The sequence below is a fragment of the Prunus persica genome, chromosome G8 (genome assembly GCF_000346465.2).
Source record: "Prunus persica cultivar Lovell chromosome G8, Prunus_persica_NCBIv2, whole genome shotgun sequence".
Taxonomy (NCBI): Eukaryota; Viridiplantae; Streptophyta; class Magnoliopsida; order Rosales; family Rosaceae; genus Prunus; species Prunus persica.
This window is the reverse complement of record NC_034016.1, coordinates 18351817-18363833: the sequence shown is the minus strand read 5'-3', so window position 1 is coordinate 18363833 and position 12017 is coordinate 18351817. Positions and strand designations below refer to the sequence as shown.

The 12017-nt window shown below is 39.0% G+C and overlaps 2 protein-coding genes and 1 pseudogene across 2 annotated transcripts; all 3 read left to right on the top strand.

The window, feature by feature from the left end:
* On the top strand, window positions 1053-2567 carry LOC18767077 (disease resistance protein At4g27190). Its single transcript, XM_020553582.1, has one exon. The coding sequence runs from the start codon at window positions 1053-1055 to the stop codon at window positions 2565-2567; it is 1515 nt and encodes a 504-aa protein (XP_020409171.1).
* On the top strand, window positions 6605-8161 carry LOC109946263 (annotated as a pseudogene).
* On the top strand, window positions 8701-11942 carry LOC18766822 (acyl-coenzyme A thioesterase 9, mitochondrial). The gene is made up of 5 exons (XM_007199777.2): window positions 8701-9370; window positions 9929-10106; window positions 10539-11011; window positions 11198-11323; window positions 11497-11942. Exons 1-5 carry the CDS (start codon window positions 8963-8965, stop codon window positions 11662-11664), a joined length of 1353 nt encoding a protein of 450 aa, XP_007199839.1. The 5' UTR covers window positions 8701-8962; the 3' UTR covers window positions 11665-11942.

Below are 12017 nucleotides of genomic sequence, written 5' to 3'. Positions count from 1 at the left end.
AATTTTACAGAGGATAGTAGGACGCAATTGCAACTATTTATTAAATTGACGGATGTAATTGCCTGAAAAAATAGTTGCGGGTCTCAATTGAAATTCAGAGTAAAATTCAGGGATCTCTACAGTTAAAAACCTTTTAAATTTAATTAATTATTAGTTTTTTTAGGACAATTTCTATTGAGAAAAGTGATAATATACGAAATTCACACATAGCACACGAATACTAGAACTCAAACTCAAGATCTTTCTTAAACCACTACACTAGTGAGTCATTTGTAATGCAATTAATTTTTTGTTTGTGTTGGTTTAATTAGTCAAATTTGTCTTTTCTCTTGCTAATTTGTGCTTAGTTTCTTTCCCTTGATGGGCTGCTTTTGACTGCAACAACAATGGATGGACCGCTTCTCGAAGCTTACTTGTACAAACAAAGGAAATATATACACTTTGATAAGAATCTTCAACAATGCTGGCCTAATTATAAAATCTTCATACAATAACAAAATAAAAACTGCGTGGTTTGGAAATTGTCATAATTTGGAATTGACTCCTGACAAATTGGCTTTCATTTGCAAGAACGTTGGCTTCGTGACAAAAAAAAATGCCTTTTTGGCAATTATTTCTCTAATTAACGAATCATTTTGGGAAGAAAAAGAAAATTCAACAAAACCATTCAACTCACTGGGAATGGGAACTAATTTCAACAGTTAATTGGGTTCATAGAGAGAGAATGAGACCACAGTGGCGGACGGTCTTTGACTTTGAGAGCACCTTTTGTAAAGTTTCTTGCCATACAATCAACTCTATCTGGCTCATCGCTGCTTTCTTTCATTCTTTGTTTCTTGTCGTGGAAATTTCATCTGTTGCTTTCTTTCTTTCATTCTTTGTTTCTTGTCGTGGAAATTTCATCTGTTGCTTTCTTTCTTTCTTTCTTTGTCTTTGCCATTGCTTCACTTATTTGGAAGAAGTGAAGCTCCTTTGTTTCTTATTTGTCTTTCGTATTGCTTCTTTTACTAGCTCCTCAAAAACATCCAGCCTTACTTCCTCCACCAGCACCTATGGAACTTTCTGAGCGTTTGGAATATAGATTACCTTATACACAGGAGGTCTTGAGGGCTCTGCAGGATGAAAATACCAACCTGGTTGGCATTAATTGTCTGAAATTCAGAGGAGGAGATACCGTGACAACGAAAGAGTTCATCGAGAGAGTGAGACAGCAAGATCTATTTGAACAAGTTGTGATGGCAGTTGTGTCCCTTAATGCAAACTTGAGACGAATACAAGGTGAGATTGCAGAAATGCTACAACTGAATCTGGGGAATGGGAGTTTGTTTCAACGGGCGCAGGTGCTACATGCTAGAATGTCCCAAGACTCTAGGAGGTTGCTTGTAGTATTGGCTAATGTCCGGGACATGCCTGATCTTGAGGCCATCGGAATCCCTTATGGTGATACCGACACAAACGGAACGTGCAAGATCATGTTGACGTCAGGACTCATGAATGTACCAGCCAGTGTTGAGATGAGAGCCCAAAGTAATTTCAAGTTGTTACTGGAATCCACACCGAAAGGACCTATTGCTTTTGAATCAAGAAATTCGATCCTTAGAGGCGTAATGGAAGCTCTAGCAGACGATCAAATCAATCCGATTGTAATATGTGGAAAGGGAGGTATTGGCAAGACAACCTTGGTGAAAGAAGTTAGTCAGAGAGCAAAAGCATGGCGTCTATATGATGAGGTTGTGATGGCAGTTTTTACCCCAAACCTTGACTTTAAATGTATTCAAGATCAAATTGCAGATTGTTTAGGTCTATCACTTGCAGGACAACCTTTATCTGCAAGAGCAAATAGCTTATGCCGAAGATTATCAGGGGATAAAAGGGTCCTTTTAATATTGGACAATGTTTCTATGCCACTGAATTTGGAGGAAATAGGAATTCCACTTTCTTGTGATAAGAAAGGTTGCAAGATTTTGGTATCATCGCGAAACGAAGATATATTTTCTGGAACCAAAAAGATTTTTTCGGTTGGTGTGTTGCTAGAACAAGAAGCGTGGAGTTTGTTTAGGGAGATGGCAGGCAGTTCCATTGAATCTCCCGAACTGCTTCCAGTAGCACAACAGGTTCTACATGAATGTGCTGGTTTACCAATTGCAATTGCAACAGTTGGAAGGGCACTGCATCAAAAGAGCAGGAAAGTGTGGATTGATGCACTGAGACAACTAAGAAAGCCCTGCCCAGCAAACATCTCAGGAATGATGCAAGAAGTGTATCGAAAAATAGAGTTGAGTTACGAGTGCTTAGGAAGCAAGGAAGCGAAAACATTTTTTCTGTTGTGCTGCCTACCTGAGAGCAATATTAATATAAGGGTTGAAGATTTAGTTGAATCTGGGATTAGAGTTGAGCTATTTAAGGGCATTGGTTCGGAGACTGAGGCATGGAACTGCGTAGAAACATTGGTTGATATACTCAAAAGTTGTCTTTTGTTGTTGGACGGTGACAAGGAACGATTTGTCAAAGTGCCTGATATAGTGCGCAGTGTGGGTTTATCAATAGCTGCTTCAAAATGGGGTTGAAAGTAACCATTTTTTCCACTTGAGATATCCATTCTTCACTCTGGTAGCCTTCATCTTACTCACCCAACCTCTCACCAACTCGATGAAAAACCAAAACTTTTGTATTAAGGATATTGTTAGTAAGTTGCATCGCCTCCATATACATTGTTAGAGTTTTTTTTTTGTTGTTGTTGTATCTGATCTTTGTTTATCTGGAAACTTATTGCTGTAAATGCAAGGCTGGGTAAGGCGCTGATTGTATTGAGTCCCATCTATCTTGCACATCATAAATATATGGACAGTTGTTAATTATGTACACAACATGATCTGTCCATTGATATAAATAAAACAAGTGATTCTGACAAATAGAAAACTCAAGCCTTTAAGTGAAGGCTCAAAACGAACTCAAGGCTTTCAGAATCTAACGTCGATTATATGTTTCCAAGTGTAACAACCTGAGAAATCTGATGTCTCCTTCCATTGCCTGAAGATAGTAGAAATAGTCAGGGCAGAGGTTGAAGAATGTTAGATTGTAGGGTGATTGTGGTGTTGCTGTGATACCATTGTTGGTTTATGTGATGAAGGAGTTTAGGACAATAGGACAATAGTTGAAACAAAGTGATTTTATTATATTGGAGGAGAATAGTACATAGATTGGTGTACATATATAGGGTTAGGCTAATTGGCCCTCTTTCTCTTAGCTTGGTGAGCTTATTGGCTCCTCAGCATAGCTTTGTTTGGGTAGCTCTTGGCTCCCTTAGTTTGGGAGTGGCTTGTTTACTTCCCATTTAGTTTGGAAGTTTATTGGTTCACTCCACATTTCATTTTAGGTTGCATGCCTATTGTTTGCCGACTTAGCCTTGGTAAACTGACTTGGGCACTTTCTCCCAACAACATGTTTGTAGTCATGCTCTAGAGATTTCTTCCACCGCCATATTCATTTTGCTTTGCCCCCATGCAACTTATTTATTGTGAGCTCTTGACTTTTCTAGAACTTTGTAGAAAAAAATGAGCATTTTAGTTTTTTTCTACAAAGAAAAAGAAGGATAACAGCATGCTCCCTCAACTAAAGTTGTTTGGAACTTATGGAGCTACACTACCTCACAAGTTTTTCTCATGTCTAATATACTTTCGACGATCACTAATGCCCTGAAATGAAGAATTTCTGTTTAGAATCTCTTAGCACACAGGAGGAAGTCAAATTAAACATTTGTATTTCGTGACATTTGCTGTGGGATATCAGTATGTGTCACATGTACAATGTTGTGTGTAAAAAACAGTCACACCATGTAATGTATGGGGACTGCTTTGCTTTTGACTGCTGCAGCAATGGATGGGTGCTTTTGACTGCAACAGCAATGGATACATATACTTTGACGATAAGAATCTTGGAAAATAATCGGCACCTTTCAAAGATTTTGACACAGCATAATAAAAACAGAGTTTGGAATTTACTCGACGTATTGATTTCTTTGCTGGAAACTTGGCTTTGTGACAAAAATATGCCTTTTTGGCAATTATTTCTCCAACGTAAAGTTTAGGTGGTGAATTAGGAACGTGTACGTTTGTGGATGAGGAGTGAAGCATCGTCCTTACTCTCTATGTCCTTCAGTCAGCTACGCATTTCTCTAGTCAACAAAACATTTTGGAAAAGGCAAAAAAAATTCCACAAAGCATACAAAAGAATAAGAACTAATTCAAACATGTCGTTGGATCAATCGTCATAGAGGATGACATCAGTAGTCGGCGGTCTTTGATTACCTTTTTATGATTTCAATATTGAGCTTTTCATTCAATGGCTTTCAGAGCACTACGATCACCTAGTCTGGTTAGCCTTCATCTTACATGCTCACCCAATCTCTCACCAGCTCCACGAAAAAATCTTTATTAGAAGTCTTTTTTTGGTTGATAATTTGTGTTTGCACTACCAAAAAAAAAAGTGGCAACAGTTACCATTTTGTCATCAACTTTGATGATTTTAGTCATGCAGTTTTAGAGCTGGTAAGGAGGGCATCTGTTAAAACTGATTTGGAGACTCTATAATCTTTCTGACTGATATCATATATTCTCAATTCTTTTAGTAGCTAGTTTTACGGGGCAAAGTGTTAGACACACATAAGAGCAACACAACCATGTAGCGGGAATGAAAATATTAATATGGATGGTAGGAGTGACTTCAAAAGGACAATTAAAAATCAATACAATAGAAAAACACTGGGAGTGAACCCTGTTAGTGATAAGTTAACAGAAGTTAATGTGATAGGAACATGTACAACATAGACCACCAAATGTACCTATAACCGAAGAAAATAAGGGCATGTACGATGATGATGCTTAGCTATCAACATCCCTAAGGAAAGAACAATCACTCATTATGTGAGACACCTGGCCAGGCTTGAGGCATGCATGGTTCTCCCAATACGATTGGCCTTTTTATTTTCTGCCTGCAATGTAGGCGAAATCAAATAGATCTCTAGATAATGATCCACTGTCAATCACTCTTGGTCTTCACCTCTTAAGTTCCCAGATTTTCTTCTCACTTGGTAGTTGGAATTTAGATCGCTATTTTCTGTTCACAAATACTATGACTGTCCCCCACAGTGCATTTCTATTATCTGTGCTATGTCCACAAACTCAAAATAAGAAGTCAACTTCAGAGTTGAGACTTTTATAATGATGCTTCATCTTAGACTCCGCGCAAATTTTATACAGAGCTCACAGTCCACAAGTAAGGAGTAAAATGCACTCATCAAACCTAGATAATTATTTATGCATTTCGTAGCTCCTCTATACCAACTTCATGAACTTCAATTCCTTGTGGTCCCACACTCCCCTTGTGAAATATTTCCGATGAAACCTTTCCTTGAGGCTTATCATTATCATATGTACTCATAAAAATTGCCTGGTTTCCCATCCAGCCTAAAATACTGTTGCACTAGATTAGCTAGACTCTGTATGACCTTATAAAGCCTTTCAAGAACTTCAGGGGTTGCGCCATAACACGAAAACCTAAAGTCATTATGCTACTTCCCTTCCCTACATGAAAAATCACGTAATGCTCTCCTAAACTGCAATCTCAAAATCCAACATTAGGCTCTCAATATAATCTTAACAAAATTCAAAAGCACGTTTTCTACTGATTTACGACAATTGACAGGTGCCCTCATACAACAATTGTCAAGAGCATGTTTAAACAAATTAAAATCCCTACATTACCTAGCGTTTCAATCAAAATTCAAAATTGAAAAATTGAAAAAGCTATGAACTATTGAATACTAAAATTTATAATGAATGAACAGAGGCAACAGACCTTGACGACAAGGGGAGAGAGAGAATGCGTTTGCATGCTGGAGAGTGACAACTGAAAAGTCGGCCTAGGCGGGCGCTAGGCGGCTAGGCAGTCTCTAGGCGGTGGCTAGGCGGGCGCTAGGCGGCTAGGAGGTGGCTACGCGGGCGCTAGGCGGCTAGGCGGTCGCTAGGCGGCTAGGCGGTCGCTAGGCGGGTGCTAGGCGGCTAGGCGGCTAGGCGGGCGCCTAGGCGGGTTGGGTCTTTTTTCGGTGCCGCCGGAGGACGAAGCAGTGACTGGGAGAGAAAGTTCCGTCTTCAGCGAGTGCAAGCTTCGTGTTCGTTCGAACATATTTAAAGAGTATAGCCGCCCGGCTGTACTTTTAAAATATTCGAATTTAATTAGAAAGTATAGCCGTGCGGCATCATTTTTGCTTTGTCCAGGGCACGTGCAGCATCTGCTATGAGAGCTCTTTGCTTTAAACTCAAGGAAGGATGCAAAATGCAGAAAGGACGTTCTGATACCACTTGATGCAGTTCAAGTATGAACTCGCAGAGCTTGTTACTATTTTTTTCCTTGTGGATTTTCTTACTACTCTTCACCTTGTTTCTTACTTGTTTTGCACTTTAAAGTATGCTGATAATCTCGTTGGCTAAAAATGTATGTGAATAATTTCACAATCTACTGTCTACTAGATCCCTCCACTAGTTTATGAATCTTCGAGGTAATTTATTTCATTAAAAAGTAAACTAAAGTCATAATTTCATTTAATATGGAGAAAGAGTACAGAAGATGCCTTCTGCCATTACTCAGACTATTTTTTTTTAATTTCTTGCTGAAGATATGATAGAGATTCATGGTCATTTCAGAATCCTCATGGTGGTTTTGGATTATTAAGCATATCTTATTACATGGGCTTCTTCTTGTTCTAGCAATAGTACGCTGATAATATTGCAGAAGCCTCAGGAATATGATTTGATGTGGTAGAAATAGACCAGCTTGACCAAATGAGAATACAGTATATGTGTGGCCGTTGACTCAAAGACGGGAAGCAGTACCAGTGAACCGTCTTTTGCCCGAAACTAAGCAAGAAAAGGCTCTTTTCGATGAAACCGAAGCAAGAAACAGCTTGAGGAAAAGCAAGAGAGGGAAAGAGTTGGAGAATGGGGAGGTACTAATCACCAAAAATAGAGTTGAAGCAATGTTGGCTGAGGGATGGATCTTCAACAGCATGCCGTCCTTGGCAGACAGAGAAAGCATTCTCATGAGGGGAAACCTGCCTCGAAAGCTCTCTGATATGCCAGCCACAGCACAGGAACATGCATGGTCGAGTCTTTGGAAGGTTTCTGATGTACCGGGCTTTCGAATTGGATTTCTCAACAGCTTATGCTTTTGCTGGTTTGGTGCCTTCCTTTTCAGAAGTTGATCACATCGAGTTCTTAAAACCTGTGAGTGTCTATTATATTGCATGATGGCATATAAACTAGGTTCCTTTCCCACCCAATTTTAGTCACGCATGCTCTAAGTATTTAGCTCATTCGTACCACACTCACGTGATGGGACGTGTTGAGAGAATATGACTAAAAACCTTGCGTCCCGTATTCTAAGTTTTGAATATCAATGTATATTAAAATTCATGGTTTATATGCCTTAATTTTGAGCTGCAGGTGGATGTAGGAGACTTCCTCCGTTTCAAGTCATGTGTTCTATACACAAAACCAGAGGATCCTGAACAACCTCTGATCCATGTTGAAGTTGTTGCTCATGTTACAAGCCCAGAGAAGAGGTCTGCTGAGGTAAGTACTTAAGCAGTTAATATTTAATCCCCTATAGTGAACAACTTTTTTGAAAAAAAGCTGCTTAATTTTTTACCTAGCAGAAACCCAGTCAATTAGCTAGCTATCTACTTGGCTACATTACATGCTTCTTTCTTATTTAAGAATTTGGAAGCTTCAGGTATCAAATACATTCCATTTCTCTTTCGCTGTTCGTCCTGAGGCAAAGGCCACGATGAAGGACTTCAAAATCAAGAATGTGATCCTAGACACAGAGGAAGAAGCTCGACCTGTGGTAGCACATGGATTCTGAACCCCTGGACTCAAAAAAAAAAGAGGCAACAGCTAGATGGTGAATATATGTAGAATAAAGAAATCAAAGTAGTCGTCTGCCGTATATTTTATAATCTGTAATGGTGAGGCCAACCGAATACAATACCTCAATCAACTGGTGTCAAATTAATGTATTGTAAGTTGTGTCTGAGATTCTGCTTATAATATAAACTGGTTTTTTTGTCTTTCTGAGTGAAACCAAAATGTTAAAATAATATTTTAAAAAGTGTGTAAAAGTTGAAAAAATTAGTTGAAATGGAAAGAACTTCCATATGAACCTCATTGAAAGAAAAACTTCCATATGCTTGTATGGCAGAATCAGATTTTTAAGACTTATCGTACCCTTCGAGAGAATAGACCAATACACCATCTCTCTCGTGGAGTCTTATCTTGTTAGTTAAAGGTCAAATTTAAGTTGTTAGGAAATTGATCACGAATGTTAATTGAGCTTATAATCGTACTTACTCCTTATGGAGTTTCATGTTGACCAGAAACACTTGTATAAAACACTATTTTCGACCAATTACAATTTGTCATATGGAAAAATTATCACAAATGACATATCGTGATTGACCGGATGATAGCCCGTTTGATGAAAATGTTTCCCGTGTTGACCATGCAAATGGCAAATGCACTCATTTGAACTTAACAAATTCTCATCAATATTATATCACTCATAGTCAAATAAAAATTGGGAATGCTACAAACGCCAAAAGCGACTCGTCGTTGTGCTGAGCAAGTCTTGTCGTTCAAACATTCATCCCACTTTCGTGGAAAATCTGCAAAGAATAATCAAAAGTCCCCATCGTCTTCTCCGAATGACCTGCCAGTTCTCAGCTTTAAATATGATCAAAAGCAAGCAAGCAAGCTCACAACTTCAACTATAAAAGCAACGCTGACTTCTTTAAAATTAAAACCCACCAAACTTGTAACCACCAAAATTAAACAAAACCAGTTTAAAACCCACAAGCCACACCTGAAAATTTCCCAGAAACCCAATTCTCAAAACCCCCCAAAATCCCATGGACTTGAATTCCTCTCCTCCCAATTCCAATTCCAACACCGCCATTCCCGTAGTCTCAACCTTTTCATCGCCTTTCGAGAACCCGGCTTCGGTACAAGATGGGCCCAACGGTTCGACCCGAAAGCCCATAAGCTTGTGGCCCGGAATGTACCAGTCGCCGGTGACAAATGCACTGTGGGAAGCGAGGTCTAAGATCTTCGAGAGGTTCTTTTTGGACCCTCCGAAAGACGCTCCTCCACAGAGCGAGTTGCTCAACAAGACTCCGGCGCAGAGCAGGACCACAATTCTGTACAATTTCTCGTCGGATTATATATTGAGGGAGCAGTACAGGGATCCTTGGAATGAGGTTAGAATTGGGAAATTGCTTGAGGACCTTGATGCTTTAGCGGGAACCATTTCTGTCAAGGTACAGTTTTTTTTTAGTCTTTAGTGTAATTGGATATGTGGGTTGTGCTTGAAATTTGATTACTTGAACTGGGTTGTGATTGGTTTGGTTGAATTGCAGTTTCAATGTGTAGGCCTGAGCTTTCGAACTTTACGTTGTTAGGAACTTTCTGGTTTTAATTTTTTGATTGTGATATGTCTTGTATGGTATTTTTCCGCTGTTGTGTTCAACTTTTTGGCTGAATCCTAGTTTTCAGGAATGAGATTTTTTGACACATAGCATTATGCTATGGAGCTGCCATAATCTGGAATGCTTTTTCTTTAAGAGAGAGAGCACTGAATTGGTACTCTTTGCATATGTATAATTATGATGCAAAGGGGGGGTGGGGAAGCCGAGTGGTGGTCATGTGCAGTGATCTAAGCTAGAAAAAAAATTGTCTTTTAAAGAGACCTGATAATTATGAGCTGAGTTGCCAGCTTATTTCATGTTAAAGTAAATTTCTCCAAGGTGGAATTTCTTGTTTGTGCTTTTCTTTTAGTGAAGTGAGCGACTTTAATTTTATACCTTTGTGTGGATCAGCACTGTTCTGACGATGATTGCACAACAAGGCCACTCTTGCTGGTCACTGCATCTGTTGACAAGATTGTTCTGAAGAAGCCAATTAGTGTTGATATTGATCTAAACATAGTTGGTGCTGTCATATGGGTTGGGCGATCATCTATTGAGATTCAATTAGAAGTCACCCAGTCCTCTAAAGGTACTTATAATAACTTGAAGTTTGGTAATGTTTCAAAGTTCAATCGAATTCTTTTTTCCCAGCATTTCCCTCTATAAAGTGTGCTATTCTTTAAAATATATCCGTTGATGAGTATTAAAATTGCTTATCATCAATGTTTTTTTCCTTATAATTTGAGTTTAATGGAAAGTAAGCTTTACAATTTGCCTCTGTTTAGCGTAGTCTTTACCTTGAAACTAAAACCCACAAGAACTACGGAGTGACTGTTATAAGAAGTTCGAACTATGACCAATATTGTCAACTTAAAAAGAAAAAAGAAAAGGGATATTGATATTATCTGCCTGCTCAGCTAGTGGTGTTGCCTTTGAAGTTTTGCTTCTCTTCATGTGAAGGGAAGGGCTTAATGCTATGACCGAGCAGACTTGCATAAGTGATTTTTTATTTTTTTTTCAGAAGGATCTGACAATTCAGACTCAGTAGCTCTTTCAGCAAACTTCATATTTGTGGCTCGTGATTCTAAGACTGGAAAAGCTGCTCCAGTTAATAGGATCTCACCAGAAACTGAAAGAGAAAAATTGCTTTTCGAGGAAGCAGAAGCCAGAAATAATCTGAGGAAAAGAAAGAGAGGAGGAGGAGACAAAAGGGAGTTTGAGAATGGAGAAGTAAATAGACTTGAAACACTGTTGGCTGAGGGAAGGATCTTCTGTGATATGCCTGCCTTGGCAGACAGAGATAGCATTCTTCTGAGGGATACCCGCTTGGAAAACTCATTGATCTGCCAACCACAGCAGAGAAACATCCATGGTCGAATCTTTGGAGGGTTTCTGATGCACCGTGCATTTGAATTGGCTTTCTCCACAGCTTATGCCTTTGCGGGCTTAGTGCCTTACTTTCTAGAAGTTGATCACGTTGACTTCTTGAGACCTGTGAGTACCCCATTGACATCCTCCTTAATTGCTAGCATTACGCATAGTCATTAGCTTCTCCCTCAATTGAAATTCCAGTGAAGCATTTTCTGGTACTGTTTTTGTTATTTATTATCTTAGGCGAGTATCTTATCCAAAGTGTCTTTAACCTATTATTTTGGCTTTCTGAATGGCCCTTGATTGTAGGTGGACGTTGGAGACTTCCTGCGTTTCAAATCATGTGTCCTCTACACAGAAGTTAATCCAGATCAGCCTCTGATTAATATTGAAGTTGTAGCTCACGTTACCAGGCCTGAGCTCAGGTCTAGTGAGGTATGTTCCTCCAACTCCACGTTCAAAGAACAAGAAAGCTAAAGTTTGGCAATGCTACAGTACTAGATACCCATTTCACTTTCAAGGAACTTTCAGTTTTATGATGATCTATTCATTCATGAATTTTCCTTTTAGATAACTGCACATCTTTTACTATCTCATGTTTGAAACAGGTATCGAATACATTTTATTTCACCTTCACTGTACGTCCCGAGGCGAAGGCCAAGAAAAATGGATTTAGGATACTAAATGTGGTTCCAGCAACAGAGGAAGAAGCACGCCATATAGTAGACCGCATGGATTCTCAAGCCTTGCTTTCAACAAGAGGCTTCGGAAAATAAACACGAATACGATAATCGTACGAGACAATAGGCAATGAAGAGGCCCATAGTTGTTAGTTACAAGTGAAAAAACAAAATCCTAAAGAAAAACCTTTGAACAAATGGGCTATATTTATATTTCTCCTGTAATTGAAACTTTTGGAAAAGGTGAGCAAGCATGCCTATCATCAGTTGAAAGGGCTCATATTTATATGTAGTACCTCTAATATCAAATTGTCAATCAAAACCACAAATCTACTTATTTCATCTGTGATTTGTGTAGCGAAATCAAGGGTGCAGATTCATTTTGTGCATGTGAAAGAATTACTATTCAGATGAGGAAGGCTCCTCCACAAACTCTTGTTTTGCTCGTA